Here is a 16,045-nt window from a genome sequence, read left to right as displayed (position 1 = left end):
AAGTGTCCTCTCGGAACCATACCTCACAGGAAAAACATGTGGTCTTAATTTGTAACAGCTATATCTGTAGGCACCCACTGGTGTTTGTTAAACGTCACTTTAGCTAACAGGGGCGTTTATGTGGAGCCAAAGGGCAAAGGAGAAGAGGGGAAGTCAAGCAGAAAAAGAATGAGAGGGCAACTGCCGGACTCATTACTTTGAACATTTGTGGGCACAGGAAAATGTACAGTGAACATAAGAAGCAAAGATTAAAGAAGGAAACATTGTTGGTAAAGACCAGAGCTGCAACTACCACTCGTTTTAAAAATGGTTAATGTCAAGAAATGTTGCAGATTCATTGATGAATCAGATGGAAAACCTTTAATATCCTGCGGAGCCAAATTAACAGAATGACTGGGAAAAGTTTATTCCAGTAATAGTTAAAGCATATTTTTTCACCTAATTTTTAATCCCTAACTTTGTTTTCTGTATGTCTATTTGATTTTTTTTTTCTATGAATCAGTCTTCTTGTGCTTGAGTTGTTGAATATCGCCTTGAGTTATTGTGTTTGGCATAACCCGAAAGTCTGCTGTTGTGATTGGGAGGGCAGAAGGAATACATGGCAATGGAAGGTGTGACAGTTGTCAATCTGATGAATGAAAAATATAATGATAACGAGTCATGCATTTTTGTAGGAAGCTTGCTTACCACAGAAGTTTAGCCTACACCATCAATGCAAAGCACCCAGCTGCGACTGCTGCCGCAGCTAACAATAACAACACAGATGCTTGAGTCTCATTTATATTTTGCCAAGGCCCCTCTTAGGAAAGACAACCCACCCCCCCCCCCCCCCCCCCATTCGATGCACTGACTATAAATGAGGTTATTACGTATAAAAATTGTATAAGTCTACCTCTATCCTTTTTAACATTAACAAAATAAAAAATACAAAATAAATCAATTTCAACATCTGTTAATTGTTTTATACGGGTTACAGCTTAGTCAAAAACTGAAAAAACTAACCCAAATGCATCAAAGTGCCTGAAATTTAAACAAAAAATAAAAAAAGAGAATCACTGCACTAATGTAACGAGCCTTTATTAAAAAAAATATATATATTTTAAATTGACAAGGCAGTGACATTAAGTAAACTAATATTCAGGTAGACAGTAATTGATTAACTTAATAACAGAGCAATCGTTGCAGCTGCAATATAGGCAAAGTTAGAGAGTGATGAATCAAAACTCTGGACAGGACAAACACACAGATAGAAAATGAAACACGCATGCCGAGTTTGGATTCTCATAATGAAATCCTGAGACTTTGGATTCAGCTCAATAAACCCCGTCGATAAACACAAGCATGAGGTGCTTTCTTCACTTAGGTCGTCTTTACTGTACTTGGCAATGAAAAGGAACAACACATAGACCAGAGAAAGTGATTGTTTTCATGTTGGCAAGCCCTCTCCCATATTATTCTATGCCACTCCTAAGAAAGTCAATAATTGGGTACTTGCTGTGATATATTAACTTTAGTGTTTGCATTTTGTGCCAACAACTTAACAAATCACTTGGAGAATCAACATGAACTAAGCCTTAAGTGTGTGCTAGGTACAAGAAAATACAATGGTGTTCTAGCCAACAATCTTTCCAAAATGAGACCGATATGAAGTTGTTTGGCCCTTCAACAGTAAAAAAGGTAGTCCCTAACTTCATTTAATTCAACGCATCTTAATGTAAAGGTTTTATAAATGATTGCGCTCATGGTTTACCTCGCACGGTCATCTGATCTACTGTACATGTGCTTTGTATTTGACTGGCAAGCCATCCAGGTTGTCGACTGCATTCCACCCAAACTGGGATAGCTTCCAAGTGGAGCTGGGCAATAAATCAAATTGATTCAATAAATTTGTTGTCTTCAAACTGATGATTTGAAAACTAGCTAAATCATGAAATGTAGGATTTGCACAAGCTCAATGAGTGGTTTACAAGACGTGTTTACAAGACCTCCTAACTACATACAGCAATTGTGGCATTTAAGCAAATTATGCACAAGCTATGAACCAATATTTTATTTTATATTTTTTTGCACAAGCTATGAAGGGTCAGTTTGTGTTAAAAAAATTAAAATCAGTATACATAATTATTGGTGTTTGAACATTTTGCAAAAGACTTCTTTGATGACAAAATTTGATACATAAACGATTAGGATTTTTGTGGCCGATCACAATCGCCGATTAGCGAGTTTGAAAAAAGTGATCACTCATCTGAGTATAAAGGACCATTACTTCTATTATATATATATATATATATATATATATATATATATATATATATATATATATATATATATATATATATATATATATATTTGAAAGTCATTTGTTGCATTTCCATGTTTACCAAAAATAATGATAAAAAAATTCAGATTTTCACTATTTTTTTTATGCCCAAAACTGAGAGATGTGCAAGTTATTAAAAAAAACAAAAAAAGACACAAAAAAAAACCTCTAGAAGTAGAAGAAGAAGAGTCATGAAGCAAAAGTTTGGGCTGGTAAAATAAAAACAGCTTTTGGCAGAAATAATGGGTGTAACAAATTGCTGTAATTAAATTACTGTATTCAAACCATCCAGTAGACGAGTAACACTGCAAATAAGGAATTGATGCTCCAGAAGATTCACATATCGTAATATAATAACATTAATAAATTAAAACGTGTAAAATTAGTAGACTTTTCGGAATTGATCAATGACATTGATGACTTGGGCAAATATCGTCTAATCACGACGAAGCCAAATATATCAGCATTAAGTCTATTCTTAAACCTTCTTTAAATAATTGTTTGTTGGCTGTATCACTTTGATTAAAATCTTAATCATCCAGACTGGCTGAATACTTAACAAAAAAATAGTTAAACAATCAAGACTTTGACAGTGTCCACTGTTTTGTACATTTGTCTCAGGGTTGGATTAATTTTATCCCACCCAAATAAATGACATAATTGAAATTCCAGCAAAAAAAAAGTGGACGCGAATGAATAGGCTGTGTCTCAAGAGGATACCACCCTGTCCCTACCCCTGAGCGGTAATAAATAGGCAAATGGTTCTTCAAATCAGGCATTGTGCATCCGGTGGAGGGCAGTTTGCGACCGAATGCTGCATTGCCATTGACCTTTTGGTTGACCTGTGATCTGTCCAACGTCCATGCATTATATCGTGGAACTTAAATTTACATGAGAGTGCAGGACACTGCAAAGGTTGGGAAGCATCGAAACAATGACAGCAGGACATATTTGCCACAGGTATGTTTGTAGGCCTATTTCTCGGATCTTGGCAAACATACAGCTGATGAATTTGGAGCCCGAGCAGACGTGAGCATCTGCGAGGCATTTGTGGAAGGAAAGAGAACAAGCAAGAGCGAGAGAAAGGAGCCACTTTCCAAGCACCATCCAATGGTTTACCGGAATGTTGGTAAGCGCCTGGCGTGTGAGGTAATGTCCTGTCACCCAGTCCCACCCAGAGCCACTGAGGTTCACCGTCTCATGGGCGCAGGGCTAATGGCAGTGACGTCGGCGGCCCGCTGTGAGCGAGGCTGTTAAGCGCTAACGAGGGAGGGCAATTATGCAGTTTACCCAAGCCCGTCTCATCAGAGGAGACTGGGTGGTAGCGAGCGCCGACCGCAATCTAACATATAGCAATCGCTGAGCGTGCCAATGGGGGAAAGTTGAAAACAGATGGGTCTGCTGAGAGGATAAATGTCCCTCAGTCAGTGGTCCCCTTTGCCGAGCAGAACAAGGCCAGAACCTTGCATATTAACAGCTTGAAAATGTTATGTGGGGTCAACAGTGCCACGAAAAAAAGCACGCCGACCGCACTGAGGTTTTTGCATGGCAGAGCCACAATAATAATTGAAACGGGAAAAGCAAAAGGGGAAAAAGGAACGCCATCCCAAAGGTTTCTTTTTAATGTTACCACACGCTTATGTCACTGGCACGCTGCCTGACGAGGTCTGTGCGGTTTGAGGGAATGTTGGCGAGGGAGGCTGTGCCAAAGGAGCTGGCTTTCCTCTCCTGCTGAAAGCGGCAGCCCGGCTACTGTTTTTTCGACTGTAATGTGAGTACAGTATCTGCGCTACAGTAGCCTTTACGCGATTGTTTTTGGCCGATCTAAGACCTGTTTTCTTTTTTGCCATTTGTTTGCTTGGCTACCCGTTGGGATAACGCACGCACAAAAATCAAGGCTGAGCTTTCTGAAACCTGGTGATGGTCTCTGAAGACATCGCTTTATATAAGCGCGGCAACTCCACAAGTCGGCACACGAACAATTTTGGTCATTTAGAGATAAATGTTGTCCAATCTGACATACAATTGAACAATTATTCATTCATTCAATACATGAGAAACGTGTTCATATAATTTCCGGAAATTGTGTCCATTCATACAAATGGTAGTCTACAAAACCTGGACTTGGTCTTGATTTCGTGTCAAACCCTCAAGGTTGTGGTGATTATCCGTTTGTGGGGTCTAGTTTAACATTACTTCCTTCGGTTAAAGAATCTGTGTATCAAAGTATTTTAAACTTTCCACAGTTAACTGTAGGTATATCTATGAGTTAGGGCTCTACAATAACATTTGGACTGGTGGCAATGGGGCAACTCACTTTTATTTTGTTGCACTGCACCAGATTTGGTCCAGTTATACTTGCAAAACATCTGATTGTAACAAAAACTTTCTGCAGCAAGCAGCAGCTAGCAAAACGTGTGACTGATGGAAATAAAATAAAATTTCAATACGTCGTCCGAACTCGCCACTGACTAGGTGTGTGGGAGAGGTACTCAGCGAGTGACGCGACTAATTGAAGACCCTGTCGTTTTCTCCGATTGGGAGGGGCTGTTACTGAGAGCGCAGCAGGAATAAGCAGGAATGTTCAAAGATGCGTGAATGGGGAAACGCATCACTTAGGGCTGGGAAATGGCATTCAGACATGTTTAGAATCTCTAAAAAGTTTAATTCACTTGATACAGGCAATGCTATTGACAGGGGAAGCAAATTAATTTCTAATTCGAATTTTTCTAACATACTTTTCATGACAGATTATTCCATGATTACGCCATATTATTCCTTCCCAGCCTCATTCGTGTGTTTTACACCTCAAGACGGATGAACTTCATATAGAAACGTTTTCTGGCAGCGTGACACAACTCAAATGTTATCCCCTTCTGTTGCCTATGTATAATTAAGGGCGGCGCTCTCAAGGGATGCCCGGGGGGGTTGCGTCAGAGATTGCCTGGGCAGCAAATATCTCAGGAGAAATCACCAGCCTTGCTGCTTCATCTGAAATTGGAATGTGCGCACACCCCTTAAATACTGTACATGCAAGCGGGCACGCATGTCCCCTCAAATTTACAAGACAGTGGTGCGTTCGCAATCCCTCTCAAGTCAAGTACCATATCGGAAGGCTGGGGTAAGACAGAATAATTGGATCTGCATCGTGATGTCAACAGTTTGATTCCCCACTCGAGTGGATTGTGCTTGTTGGACTACTTGATCTTTACAAATGACGTGAACCACCTGAGATTCCAAGGGAAAGTGAACTAATCACAGTGTCTATGAGGCGTTTTAGTCAATTCAAACGACTCATTACATAACTAGCCCTGCTTATGACAACTAAGCTCATTTGTCAGTGCACCTTGAACTGGTGCGTACATACAGTACATTTACCCGCTATTTATGGGACACTGAAGGCATGGTTAAGGTTTTTCCAAATATCCTTCATGTATATGATGTACGTCTACGTTGCCCCTTAACTTATTAATCTTTGGTGTTATTCTAAGACTATTCACCAAGTATTGCAATACCAAATTCTGTGAAAGAGAAGATAGGAACTACTTAAAAAAGGCCAAGCATTTTCAAAAAATGATGAAAACATTGGACAATTTAACATATCCAGACATATGCCAATCTGATCAGTACAATCATGATTGGATAATACATGTTTGGTGTTTTATGCAAAATCAATCATTGGCTGTAAAAGATGGCAGAGCAATCAAAAATGTCATCTCGATTCTGCTAATGATATACAGTTGTGTATTAATGTTTTGAAAGGCAACATTACAGCTTTTACTGTACAAGTGATACTGTTCATTTTATAGTTCTGACAATGTTCTGACAGTTCCTTATCTACAAAATTTGGCGCTGTAATTTAATTACAATACTGTAATTACTATACAATAGTAATCACATTACAGTGATTTGTTGCTTCCATTATTTGTGCCTAAAAATATCTTTCGTTTTAACTGAATCAACTTTCACTTTATGTTTGGTCCCCCATCCTCACTACTGTTAAGAGCTACCTGATCATTTAAGCTGAAAATAAATAAATATGTAAAGGCACATATTCAGTGACAAAACGTGTTAAATGGATGCAATTTCTTATCGATTTAACTACTGTAAAGACAAAGATATAGATTTATCCATAAATGGCTCTCTACGCACACACCTTTTTTTTTAACACACAAGCGCTGTACTTAAGATTTCGTGCGGAGACACGATCTCTCTTTCTCCTCAAGTGCCTTCTTATGCTGTTGTTGCCTTTCTTGCATCCGTAAAGATTCCTATCACAGCTGCTCGCTTTGCCGAGGCACACACGGAATCAACACTGTCGTGGGACATCAAAAGCTACTGACACACAAAGCCAACACACAACTTGTTTATGAGATCGGGGGGAAATGATGTTCTATCCTCAACAAGCTCATTCAGAATATAAAAAGCAACCATTTACAGCACCGCAAAAAATGTGCCGTCCTCTATCAGGACATCTCTCGCCAGACTTTATCAAAGAGCTTTGAAATTAATCCACATGGGATGAAGCGAGCTATTAACAGGACAGGTGACGTGATGTAGTTAAAAAAAAAAAAGAAACTGCTAATTTGCACGGCCGCTTTTTCAAGTGCGTGACAAGACGGCGTACATCCATCCTGGGGAAAAAAAGATGTATAGAATCCATGCCAAAGAGCACTTAAGATGTTGAGGTGCATGTTAGTTATGGCCTCACCTCCCTTTCTGGAAAGAAAACAAGCACTACAAGGACAGCAATGATACAAGGAGATGGAAGCGAGTGATAAAACCTTTTGGTAAGCCTGACAGAGATATGAAGAGGAAATCCAGACTCTAGTGTTGCCCCTGCCTGGCATTGGAATCACTTTTGTAGCATTGTGGCAAAAGTTTTTTTGTTTTTGTTTCTTTTTTTAATAGTGTAGGATTAGCAAAGAAATTGACACAGATTGAGGGTGAGGTGTGCCCGAAGCACAAAGTTCTGAACCCAAAGAACCTTTTCACAATAGCAGTTTAGCCATCCGGGAAAGGGTCAACCTTAATCTCATTTATGCAAGGTCACCCAGCGCTCTCAGCGTTGGCTTACATTTACCAGCCAGCCACACCAAGTGGAAGGGGACAGAAATCATAAATTGGTTTGTTAGTTAGTCAGGATGGCACAGGAGACAAATTACACAATGCGTCTCACGAGATTGATTTCATGAGGAGACGAGCTGTTTGCAAAATGTGTAATATACTGTAAAATAATGCCTAACATAAATTCTCAGTTTTCAAAGTTGTTTTTCTCTCTATCAGCAGACAAAAATGAGCAAGCGAGCGTGTAAATGTAAACGTAATCTAGCGTTCATTCATAAACATAAAAGAAGATCTTTCTGTCTTATCTGCCAAAAACACCCAAATTCAAACTGAGGTTATTTAAACAATTCTTTCACCATACAAAATAGCCAGCCAAACAAAGTGACGACCCTAGAACACATTTGAATCAGCCTGGTTCATTCAAAAGTGATCAGTACAAACGGCAACTGAATCTATTAAACTGCCTCTGAAAGGTAATCCAACTGCTCCCACCAGACAATATGTAATACTCGAGTGCTAGTAGCTAGTGAAAAGGAAACTGAAAGTGCTTAAGTGTTCTTTAAGTATTAATCTACAATTCAGGATTTTTTTAATGAAAAAAAAATAATAATTTGGGGATTTTTCCATTACTTTCCAATTGACTGAATTTGCTCTCTATGTCGATGGACTACCACCACTGCATAAAATGTCTACTACGATGGACACGATCAGTATGCACGTATAGCTTTAAATTCTCCCTGACCACATCCATCCAGGAATGCACTGACGTTTTACAGTGATCATCAATAGCATGAACTAACACCGTCAAAGTTCGCATGACTTTGAAAAACTCAAATGGTTCTTGGTATGAAGATTAATGATGCATAGTAGAGTTACTCTCACATTAAAGACAGTGTGGAAAGATTGTGGATCCTTTAGTTAGTTTGGACGCCCTCAATGCAGTAAAAAGACTGGACAATGAACAGAAATAATAAACAAGGACTTGAAGGAGATGGTTTTATGTGCCACATGTCAACGCCCCAAGGGGAATTCAAGGGTTGTGCCCTTGCACATACGTGATGCTTTGTGTCTACTTGATATATGCATCGCCCTAATGATTTGTGCCATCGCGACGCAACGGCAACAGATCAATGCTTCCACCACGCTCGGGTGGAATCAATGGCTTCGTGTCCCGTCTTCTGGAAGCATTACTTTAATGAGAGAGGCAAATTTATGCATCCGGCATGAGGGGGCGAAATCTAATTAAACCTCCCAATCTTTAAAATGACTTAACTGGCAAACCGGCAAAAGAAGTTGTTTGGCAAAAAATTATGTCATCTCTGGATTAAAATGAGATGCGCGAGGAAGCTAGGAAGAGATGGCCGAACGGACAACAGAACAAGGTTTCAGTTAAACTTTGATTGAGCCTACTATAGGAACCGGATGGAGGGTGGGCAGCGAGGTGGGGGATGCATGTGCCTAAAAGTCAAATATTCTGGGTTTGAATCTCAGCCTGGATCATTATTGTGCTCTTGTGCGGGCTTTTTCTGCATGTTAGGTTAACAGCAAAATTAACTTCACTGAGCAACTCTCTAAGAGTCGGTTGTGATCGACCGACCCTGAAAAGCTGAACTGTACAAGTAGTAGAAATGAAAAATTGGATGGGATGGAGATAGAGGAGAAAAAAACGACATTACCTTCGTAACAGCAGGATAGCCGGCTGCAACCTCCCCCGAGCAGTAGGGCTTCTTCTCATGGGAAACTTCCACAGTGGATGCCCACTGGTCCAGGAAACCACTGGGTGTGTAGAGGCCGCAGTCTCGAACTCCGGTCTCTCTCTCAAAGTCCTCGCAAACACCATCCCCATCATAGTAGTAGCACATGCTGGGTTCCTCTGCGGATGGATGCAAACTTATCAGAAAACTTCACGCTATCCACATCCTCCTGATCTAACCTTCGGGAATATCCCTTTGAAACTTATCTCTGCCAAACAAATGCAGAAGGGAGGAAAAAGACGTGACATTCACGAGACGTTCCGAAGGAACGAAACAAAAGGAACAAATTAAGCAGACCGTGATAACATGAAGGAGGTGAAGCCATTCCAGAGACAGAAGGGACTGTGGAGGTCGGTGGGGGGCATCAGACAAAGTCAAGAGGTAAAGAAAGACACAACTTCTCATTTTTCCAGACATCCCACACCGGGTTCAAAGCCTGGAAGTGGAAGCTCTTGGGGTAGGAGTAAAAGGGCCCCACTGCTCACAGCTAAAGCGCTGTCAGCTGGTGGGGTTCCATTTAGGAGAGTGATGTGGGAGGGGGGGACGGCATTCCGTGCCAAGTTGGCCAGGGCCTCCTTCTTGAAATTCCAGCCCTCCCCAGCGCGGTCCAAAAACCGAAAGTCAGTTTTGTGCTCTGCTGGATGGTGAACTGAGGGGCTACTGAGGGGGCATACAGATGCCTCGCACTAAATGGGAACAGGACGTAACGGCAACATTGAGATTGGAGGTAGCTCAAATGACGGCTTGGGAGAATTTATGAGAAAGGGTGGCCAAGGTTTTGAATTTGGATGGCATGAAGAGAAATTGCAAAAGCTGGAAGAAATATGGCATTATATTAAAAACCTTTTACATGTAAGAAGTAGAGTTGCTTCATAACACCAATGTTGGACCAGCCAGGACACCTTATGTGTACCGACGAAAACTTCCTAGTTAAAATACTGTACTGTTTTTCAAAACAGTATGAGAGCAAACTTCTAGAAGTACTCCACAGGACAAATCTATCAAAAAAAAAAAAAAAACGTTTAAACCGTGACCACCAACATGTTTTTGTCAGACTTTAGCATCTATAGACCTAATGCGAAGTCAACCCAAACATGTTCTTTCCAATAATATGAGTATGAGGTCTCACTAGACTAATGACAACATTCAGATTAATTTTGCCTTTGTGAAAAATTAATAAACAATAAACAGCAATATCTACCTCTTTTTTTTGGGCCTGTTTGCCACTTGCTGTCAACTGAAAATGACATCAATTGTGGCTCACTTGACTTCCCTTTCATCTCATTCATTTTCTTTTGCCAATTTGTGCAGCGTTAGTAGAGAATATCAAATCTCAAACAAATTATGGAAATACCGTTTGTGCTAATTAGCTATTGCTTTGGTTAATAGGTTGTCTTGATGTGGAATTTTTGTAGAATTCTTTTTCTTGAAGTTTAGCCTGACTATCCTGTAGGGGGAGGCAGAGAGAGCCGACAGAATATCCCATCATCATGCTATCCAAATTCTGTGCATAGCTACACACACACATAGACTCTTGAGCCCTGCAGTTGGTGGAAAAACAGCACGGCCAATGTAGTCATTCAGCAATCCAACAGGAATTAAAGCAGCTACTTCACAGAAGCTCCCACATGCATGTGCCTGCTCGCATGTCATGTACATGCTCAAACACACGCACGCTGGCAACAGGGGAGCGACGGGGAGGAAAGCGCGGAGTAGGGAGGGGGAGCGGATTACAGCAGGAGACCAACACAGGAAACCCATCCATCTATTGGTGAAAAAGAATGTCGGATATGCCAGTCATTTAGCTATGTAAAATACGATGAGTCACCCCTTGGAAACGAAATTACTTCCAGACTATTTTTTTTTTTTTAAACACAAAACTTTTGGGGTTTCTGACTGTACAAATGGCCTTGCAGACAACAAAACAGGAATGTAATTAACTTACCAACACAGTTGAAGAAAGGCTCTTTCTTGCACTGGCTGGAGCAGCCGTCACCATTCATGGAATTCATGTCATCACACTCCTCTCCTTTGGAACTAACACATCAGGAGGTGGTTAAGGAAACATCCACACTCAGACTTGCCAAACAACATACAGTGATACGTCATACAGGAGAGGAGTCTCCTTATGTACACTCACTGGGCGAAAAACAATTAAGTCACACCTACATAAGGAATCAGTACTGGGAACATAAAACATGTAAACACAAAATACAGTAGCTTATAACTTTAAAGTAAACACAATGAGGATTCCATATTAAAGTATTTGTGTTAAACAGATTACACTAATATATGTTATAACGGAGTAATGAATGTGTAAATATAAATTATATATGGGAAGGAACAATGGAGGAAATTCAGCTGTCCTCATTTAAAACGATATACGGCCTTACAGTGTTATGTAAAATGTTTCAGAAAGCAGAGCCAAGGTACCGCTATACCATCCGGATTGGATCTCTACTGAGACAGCTGTACCACGCATCTTTACCAAGGCAGTGAAAGAAAAGCCACAAGTGCCTTAATCGAGCCGACCAGTGTGGAACTAGCATGTGATGCGTGGACATTGAAAGCAACGCAGTCTTTTGCCGTTTTGCAAATTCACGTGCCACACAAAAGCCACACGGTGACAAATGTGAATTCAACGTTTCACTCCATTGCTAACGAATGGAGTTTGACTGTCACACAGATCCTGCGATTATATAAGTTTTAAAAGTGGCTTTTGTTGAGCTCCGAAGATTATATCACGGGTCCCAATCATACTAAAGCCAAGACAAGATAATTGCCCACACACACACACACACACATATATATATATATATATATATATATATATATATATATATATATATATATATATATATATATATATATATATATATATATATATATATATATATATATATATATATAGAGAGAGAGAGAGAGAGAGAGAGAGAGAGAGAGACAGGAGAGAGAGAGAGAGAGAGAGAGAGATTTTATTTTTTTTTGGTGAGAAAATCAGCCTGATTGCTTGACGTAGCATTCCATTAGCCATTCCTTCATCAGGCTCTATTCCAGCCACGCTTTCTGGTTAACTTTCACAGCATAAGCTTTCCTTTTTGAGTTTTCGGCAATGGCGATGCTAAATGACAATTCAAACTCAAGTACAACACTACCTGTACATCGGTGGTGTCTTCTTCTGTCTCACTTTTGCGTTTACTAGCAGAGAGTGCCGCCTGCTGACGATCTAATTTGTAGCTCAAACCTCAAAGTGAATACTGTACTTAGATAGCGTCTTCTTCTGTCTTTCTTTGTTTACCTGTGGATTCCCCCCTGGTGGCTATTAATAAAACTGCAGATATGCCGCACTGGCCTATAAATCGCAGGGTTGAAATTGTGGTGAAAAAGTAGTGGCTTATAGTCTGAAAAATACCATATATATATATATATATATATATATATATATATATATATATATATATATATATATATATATATATATATATATATATATATATATATATATATATACATATACACACATATATACACACACAAACGGAGAGTCGTGCTCATAAGTTTACTTGTCCTAGCGAAGGGGAAAAACGAGGAAAGTGTCGATTTTACTTGTCAAGTCCTAACCCCGCCATGTTCAAGCACACTTCATTAAAAACTATTGGGGAAAATGCCTGGTCTGAATAGGTTTGGCTTACCTCTGGATCCATCCATCCCCGCAGTAGGGTGCCCCAAGTTCATGTACCAGCGGCGGGGAGGACTCACTTTCGCTCCGACTAGAGATGGTTTGGACCCGATAGGTGTAGGCAACATGTGGCTCTACATCCCTAGAGGACAGAATCACAGAGAGAGAGCCTAACATCACAAAAACGGCTGTGCATTTCAGGAAAACGGGAAGCCTCGAGGCAACGTCAGAGAAAACCGCAATTACTAAAAGATTATACGCTGCGAGGACACTTGGACCAGCCTGGTGGAAAACAGCATGTGTCGGGACGCAGTGTGTTGCGGCATCTTTTTTGCAGCTACCATGAGCCAAAACACACACAATGCCCACAGTCGCTCCCTTTGCTTGTGCATCATAGCGAGTCAAAAAACCATCATGAGGAACACACAAGCGGAATGGTTGGAATTATTGAGAACTACTCACTTCACGGATGTATGTCGCCATGACGGTTTCTTGAGTCGGCATGATAAGGAAGGCTGAAAATAAAAGGTCTGAAAGGAAAAAAACAATACTTAAATGAGAAAACTTAAAACTAGAAACAGCCCCGAAGAAAAATTTGAAAAGAAAAATAATCAATGGATAAATGAAAACCTGAAAACCATAAGCAAACAAACCAGAAAACTGTAAAAGTGCAAGTAAGGGTGCTGTTTTGACGTGAATTGTCCTGCCTATGCAATGGAGAAAAATAAAACTTCTCATATATATATATATATATATATATATATATATATATATATATATATATATATATATATATATATATATATATATATATATATATATATATATATATATATATCGCATAAATAAAGCATAGCACCCTTCCTTGCAATTGTGCCATTTAGTTTTCCTTTTTGCTTATAGTTGGGTTTATCATTTATACTTGATTTCCTTTCATGGTCTTTGTTTCTCATTTAAGTTTTGCTTTTGCTTTGAAATGACCTAACGCGTTAAAAATGTCATAACATGTTTCAGACGAAGTTTTATTGTTTCACTCACAATGCGGTGCCGACTATTTTGTTTTGTCGCCTATGTATGTATTTATGTATGTAATTAAATGTTGCTTCAGACATGATGTCATTGTTTCGCTTCCCACAGTAAATACAGTACCATGCAAAAGTTTAGAAACACTCTCTAATCCAGTGTTGTTTTTTTCAAAATGTGCTGTAGTTTTAATATTTATATTGGTGCGACTTTTGTATTTGCTAGAAATAATTGAAACAATTTGTGTATTGCTTGAAAAAAATCTTCGAGAAAAAAATACGCACATAAAATGAACCTCAGTTTCCTACTCATTAGGCTTTATATATGGCCTACTGTATATCTTGTTGTTTAATGTGTAACAGAAGACGCACGTATACAGTAAGTTTTGTTTAATCATTGCAGGGGTAAAGGAGGTACCAGTTTGGGGGCAGAGTGGGTAAATTAGGGCCAAAGAGGACTGATAGATAAAGTAGATTGTTTCATGTGGACCATCAAATTTTGTAGTATTATCATATGGAAATACGGAGGGGGGAAAAAATCCAGTTATGTTGAAGTGTTTTAAAGTGCAACGAGACAGACAGTACAGGGGATTTGGATGTGGAAGACTGATTTTCATTACTGCGAGGAGACTTTGGGTAAAATGTATTTATGTGATGATATTTTATTTATGACATTTCAAGCTATGGTTCTTGGCTGCTCTTGTGTGCATTATTTTCATTTCTATTGTGCTTGTTCAACGGATTCCAGACAGATAAAAGTTGCCTGCTTGACTGTCTATATTTTATATTATGAAAAAAAATACATATCACATCACAAGTTTCGCAATAAAGAAAAAGTTGGATACTTTATGTTGGCTTTTTTGTACTATTAAAACAATATGTTTGAACTTAAATACCCTCGTCGGTGCAAAAGTATGCAGTGTTGGGATATGGTGGCGCCGCTCACTAGATCAAGTGCAAAGAAGCCCTCTGAATGACTATCTTAGCATTTAAGTGTTTTTCGTTGAAGTTTTGTGTTCGTATTGATTAGCCTCTGAAATGCCGAGAAGTAATTCCAACCGTAAAACAAGTAGATGCCCACTGGGTCGTGAGTTTGTGACTCACATCCTGCTTGGACCACAGTTGGTTGGGCAGCCATCACCTTCATGACAATGGTAGCCACTGTGGCTAACAAAGCTTCACTCACACGCACACAAGACCATGATCAGTTTCATGACTCAGAGGAGTCCCACAAATAAAAAAAAAATGACCACAGCACATCCTGTCCTGGCAGCATGCGGACAATGGTGAGTTTGATGGAAGACAAACACAGAAACAATGGGCCGCAGTCGATGCGGTTGTGTCAAGTTCAAGTCGTTCTAATGCCTAACTGTTGGATTGAAATGACTCAGATGACCACTTGTTTTGTGATGAAAATGTTTTCGGCATGTGGCATGAACGAGTTAAGAACAAGCTTTTAAGAATGACTTCTGTTAAAACTTAATAACAGGCAACCATCTACATCTTGCCAGCGCAACAAATGTTTTAGGTTTGAACCATGTACCACAACTGACAATATCCATTGTTAGCACGTCTATCTCACAGTTGTGAGACATGGGGTTCAAATTTTGGCTGTGAGCATCCTGTGTTAGGTTTGTATTTTGTCCCCTTGCTTGTGTGTGCGCAATGGAATCCTCACACATTCCAAAAATTGGATTTCAGGTCATTTGAAGATTTTAAATAATTCTAGTTGTGAATTATAATGATTGCCCATACAGTATGTGTCCCAAGGTTAGCTAGCAATGATGGATATGGTACCCATAAGAAAATTCATAGGGTTGTCAACCTAGCAGATAAATCACGATCAGTTCAGTAAAGTCATAGTTAGTCTTGTGGTAATTTTTAATCATGTTAATGTAATTTTTAATTTGTAACACTGCTTTCTGTATGCTGACCAGATCTGTTTTTATGCATCTTATGCTTGAGTTGTTAGAGGTTGAAAAACAATAGTCAAACACGACCTGTAGTGGACACTGATGGGCTTTCGTGAATAACATGATCCGGTAGGCTCCTGCTGTGGTTGGAAAGGCAAGCCAAGTTAGACAAAGAAGTCAAGAAAATGCAAGCGTTTGACAGTTGTCGTTTCGATGAACGGTCATTTTAACATGCAAAAATGCCCCAACGACACTTTTGGTAAAGGTAGACTGCTATGCATTTTTTATAA

At 39.5% G+C, this 16,045-nt stretch overlaps 1 protein-coding gene across 1 annotated transcript in view; it reads right to left on the bottom strand.

The window, feature by feature from the left end:
• Nucleotides 1-16,045, bottom strand: part of pappaa (pregnancy-associated plasma protein A, pappalysin 1a) — an 89,247-nt gene that overhangs the window by 39,966 nt on the left and 33,236 nt on the right. The window contains exons 8-10 of the mRNA XM_088435264.1: nucleotides 12,834-12,962; nucleotides 11,087-11,178; nucleotides 9,064-9,260 (exon numbers count right to left, since the gene is read on the bottom strand). Of these exons, the coding sequence (XP_088291390.1) occupies nucleotides 9,064-9,260; nucleotides 11,087-11,178; nucleotides 12,834-12,962 (418 nt within the window). The remainder of the gene's footprint in view (nucleotides 1-9,063; nucleotides 9,261-11,086; nucleotides 11,179-12,833; nucleotides 12,963-16,045) is intronic.

Source organism: Hippichthys cyanospilos, chromosome 15 (genome assembly GCF_059441005.1).
Source record: "Hippichthys cyanospilos isolate Australia breed blue-spotted pipefish chromosome 15, RoL_Hcya_1.0, whole genome shotgun sequence".
Classification (NCBI taxonomy): domain Eukaryota; kingdom Metazoa; phylum Chordata; class Actinopteri; order Syngnathiformes; family Syngnathidae; genus Hippichthys; species Hippichthys cyanospilos.
This window is presented reverse-complemented; position numbering and strand designations above follow the sequence as displayed.